The sequence below is a fragment of the Sinocyclocheilus anshuiensis genome, unplaced genomic scaffold (genome assembly GCF_001515605.1).
Source record: "Sinocyclocheilus anshuiensis isolate Anshui unplaced genomic scaffold, SAMN03320099.WGS_v1.1 scaffold86, whole genome shotgun sequence".
NCBI classification, from domain to species: Eukaryota; Metazoa; Chordata; class Actinopteri; order Cypriniformes; family Cyprinidae; genus Sinocyclocheilus; species Sinocyclocheilus anshuiensis.
The window spans coordinates 4,097,465-4,100,442 of NW_015547662.1; the positions used below are offsets into that span (position 1 = coordinate 4,097,465).

Sequence of the window (2,978 nt, forward strand, 5' to 3'; positions counted from 1 at the left end):
GCTGCCAGGATTCTGACTAGAACCAGAAAATCTGAGCATATTACACCAGTCCTCAGGTCCTTACACTGGCTTCCAGTTATATTTAGGATTGATTTTAAAGTACTTTTACTCGTTTATAAATCACTCAATGGCCTAGGACCTAAATACATAGCAGATATGTTCACTGAATATAAACCTAACAGACCACTCAGATCATTAGGATCGAGTCAGTTAGAAATACCAAGGGTTCACACAAAACAAGGGGAGTCCGCTTTTAGTTATTATGCCGCCCGCAGTTGGAATCAGCTTCCAGAAGAGATCAGATGTGCTAAAACATTAGTCACATTTAAATGCAGACTCAAAACTCATCTGTTTAGCTGTGCATTTATTGAATGAGCACTGTGCGATGTCCGAACTGATTGCACTATATTTTATGTATAATCGTTTTCTTAAATTCATTTTAAACCTCTTAAATCAATATTTTAAATCATTTTCAAAGTTTTTAAATTCCTTGTTTTAGTGTTGTGATTATTTTTTTTTCTTTTCTTTTATGTAAAGCACTTTGAATTACCATTGTGTATGAAATGTGCTATATAAATAAACTTGCCTTGCCTTGCCTTGATTTAGTTAATCAGAACTGGTCGACAAAAAAAAAAGATCAAATCATAAATGCTTTTGAAATTTTGAGACAAGGAAGGATTGAGAAACTAGTCTAAGTAAGCTCACTGGGCACATAAAAAGCTAATAAATCTTTGCAATATTCACAATATTGCTTAATTTTACATTACCAGCAAAATAATTGTGAATATACATTATGTTGTGTTCTAGTCGTTTTGACCCGGAGATGATTTTCTTTTTCCTGAAAATGCTAGTTAATGTTTTCACATTGGGCTAAAAACCACAGGGTAAAAAAATAAAATAAAACAATTATTTTTATACTTTCTTGGGATTTTTTTCCCCAAGTTTGTTACACTTGTGGTGTTCCCAGTCAAAAATCACCGGCCAACAAAAAATTGCTTTAAAATGTTCATTATGCAATATTATTACCAAATATTGGACTCAATCTTTTTGTTAAATTGTTTTCTGTCAATTAGCACAGGTTTTGTTTCTTGTTTTTTCTGGAACTGACTGACCTCATTGATTTGAGTTTATGCTCCTCGGTTTTTAAGTGAACACTGACAAAACTATAAACAAATAATGATTTTTCACTCAAAATCAGTGACATCTTGATATACTTCACACTCTCAAACTCTGTTTTTACAGCAACACAAAAGCTACTTTATCACACTCATATAATCTTCATTTCAAGTGAAGACAAACACACACATCCACCACATTTCTCACAATTTCAAACTCTTTACCTCCAGCAGCAAAGACTAAGCATCACAGCTGTCCATCCACTTCGTTATAGCCCTCGCTCATGCCCGCTGTCTCGGTGTAATAAAGAAAAATATTTCTTGCTAAAACTAACGATGATACTAAAGACATTTCCTCTTTGAGGGGTCCATCAGCACTTAATGCCAACACAGACTGATTGAGATGGATCATGTGTCTTATAGAGCAGAAATGGTCTTTTCCCAGCAGAAACCGAGCTGATGATGGTGGTGTCATTTCAAATAAGAGGAAGGGTGACATGATTGTCCAGGACTGATAAATCAAAAGTACACTGGGCTGTACATCCATCATTCTGTAATCAGACTTATTCTCAGTAATGAATTCATCGCTTCTTGTTTAGCATTTATCTTAATGTGATTTGAGAGCAACAGGAGTTCAAGGGGTAGTTATAACTTCTTTTAAAAACATTTTTCTTCTATTTTAAAATGAATCGGTGGTCAGTGTTGCCAAGTCCGCGGTTTTCCCGCACAATTGGGCTACTTTAACACTGTTGCCGCGGGTTGTTTTTCATGTCCACGAGTTGAAACGACCCCAATAACGTGATATTTAGCGCCTGGAATGCAAATTTTACCAGGGGAACCCCACCAAAACGTGTATTTTATCCTCGGAACGCGATTTTTAACGGGACCCCCCCTCCCCTCAAAACGCGATTGGGCTAGTTTTGAGTAGCGATTGGACGGGTTTTGTTGTGGAAACCTGGCAACCCTGTCTGTGGTACATGAGTAATTTAAACTGACTTTCAAAACCTGGATTAATTTACATTAGTGGACGATAACGAATTTAGAGGGCCACTCAGGGGGCCTAGCTTGTTGACACGTGGGCCCCGGACCTTGTCCCCTGTTAGAATCCCTCCCGTTTGAGCTATTTAAGTGATAATCTGATGACTGACAGACTTGTTTTTTTGACATCCCATGTAGGATCTCCATACTACTATAGCACAGCCACACGGGGAGCAGGAACGGCTGCCACAGCGACTGCCACCGCCTATGACCGCCACTGACCAGCCCGACAGAGGAGAGGAGGAACGAAAAGAAAGAGGAGTGAGAATGGATTGATAGCACCCACACAAGATTGCCTACATAAGAAAGAAAAGAAGTGTAGGAGGAGCAGGAAGGAGAAAGAAAGAAGAGGTGACAATGTTTTCCTGCCAATTACAATCAATGGTCCAATCAGTAGCTTCAGCCTAAGTGTCTAATTTCTGTTCATTAGTGGAAAGTACACACCCATTCACCTGCATTCCTGTGGTCTCAGCTCACACTAAATCTGTTATTGCTTTGATTTATCTTGTCATTAAAGCCTTGCTTATCCTATCGTCTTTGCATCTCTATGCAGTCTGTTCTTGGAGATGATCAGGTGTTGGGAGTTGGTACCAGACAATCTACTAGTGGCAGCTTGAGATGACCTACATGCTTTGAATTCATTTTTGAGTCATTTTATTAACTTTGTGAATGTGGCATCATAGTCTGTGGCAGACTAAAACCATGAATTGTTTTGGAGAGAACCTAACGTATCAAGTGAACGGAGATTTAATAGAGTTGGACAGATAACTCAGGTCGGAATATTGGCATTATTTACATTCAAATTATCCAGCGTGAAGGACAGAC

The 2,978-nt window shown here is 38.3% G+C and overlaps 1 protein-coding gene across 1 annotated transcript in view; it reads left to right on the forward strand.

The window, feature by feature from the left end:
* LOC107702396 (paired box protein Pax-5-like) overlaps positions 1–2,591 on the forward strand; it is a 59,414-nt gene extending 56,823 nt beyond the window's left edge. Inside the window, exon 11 of the mRNA XM_016504712.1 lies at positions 2,292–2,591. Coding sequence (XP_016360198.1) covers positions 2,292–2,374 — 83 coding nt within the window. The 3' untranslated portion in view covers positions 2,375–2,591. The remainder of the gene's footprint in view (positions 1–2,291) is intronic.
* The last annotated feature ends 387 nt before the right edge of the window (positions 2,592–2,978 follow it).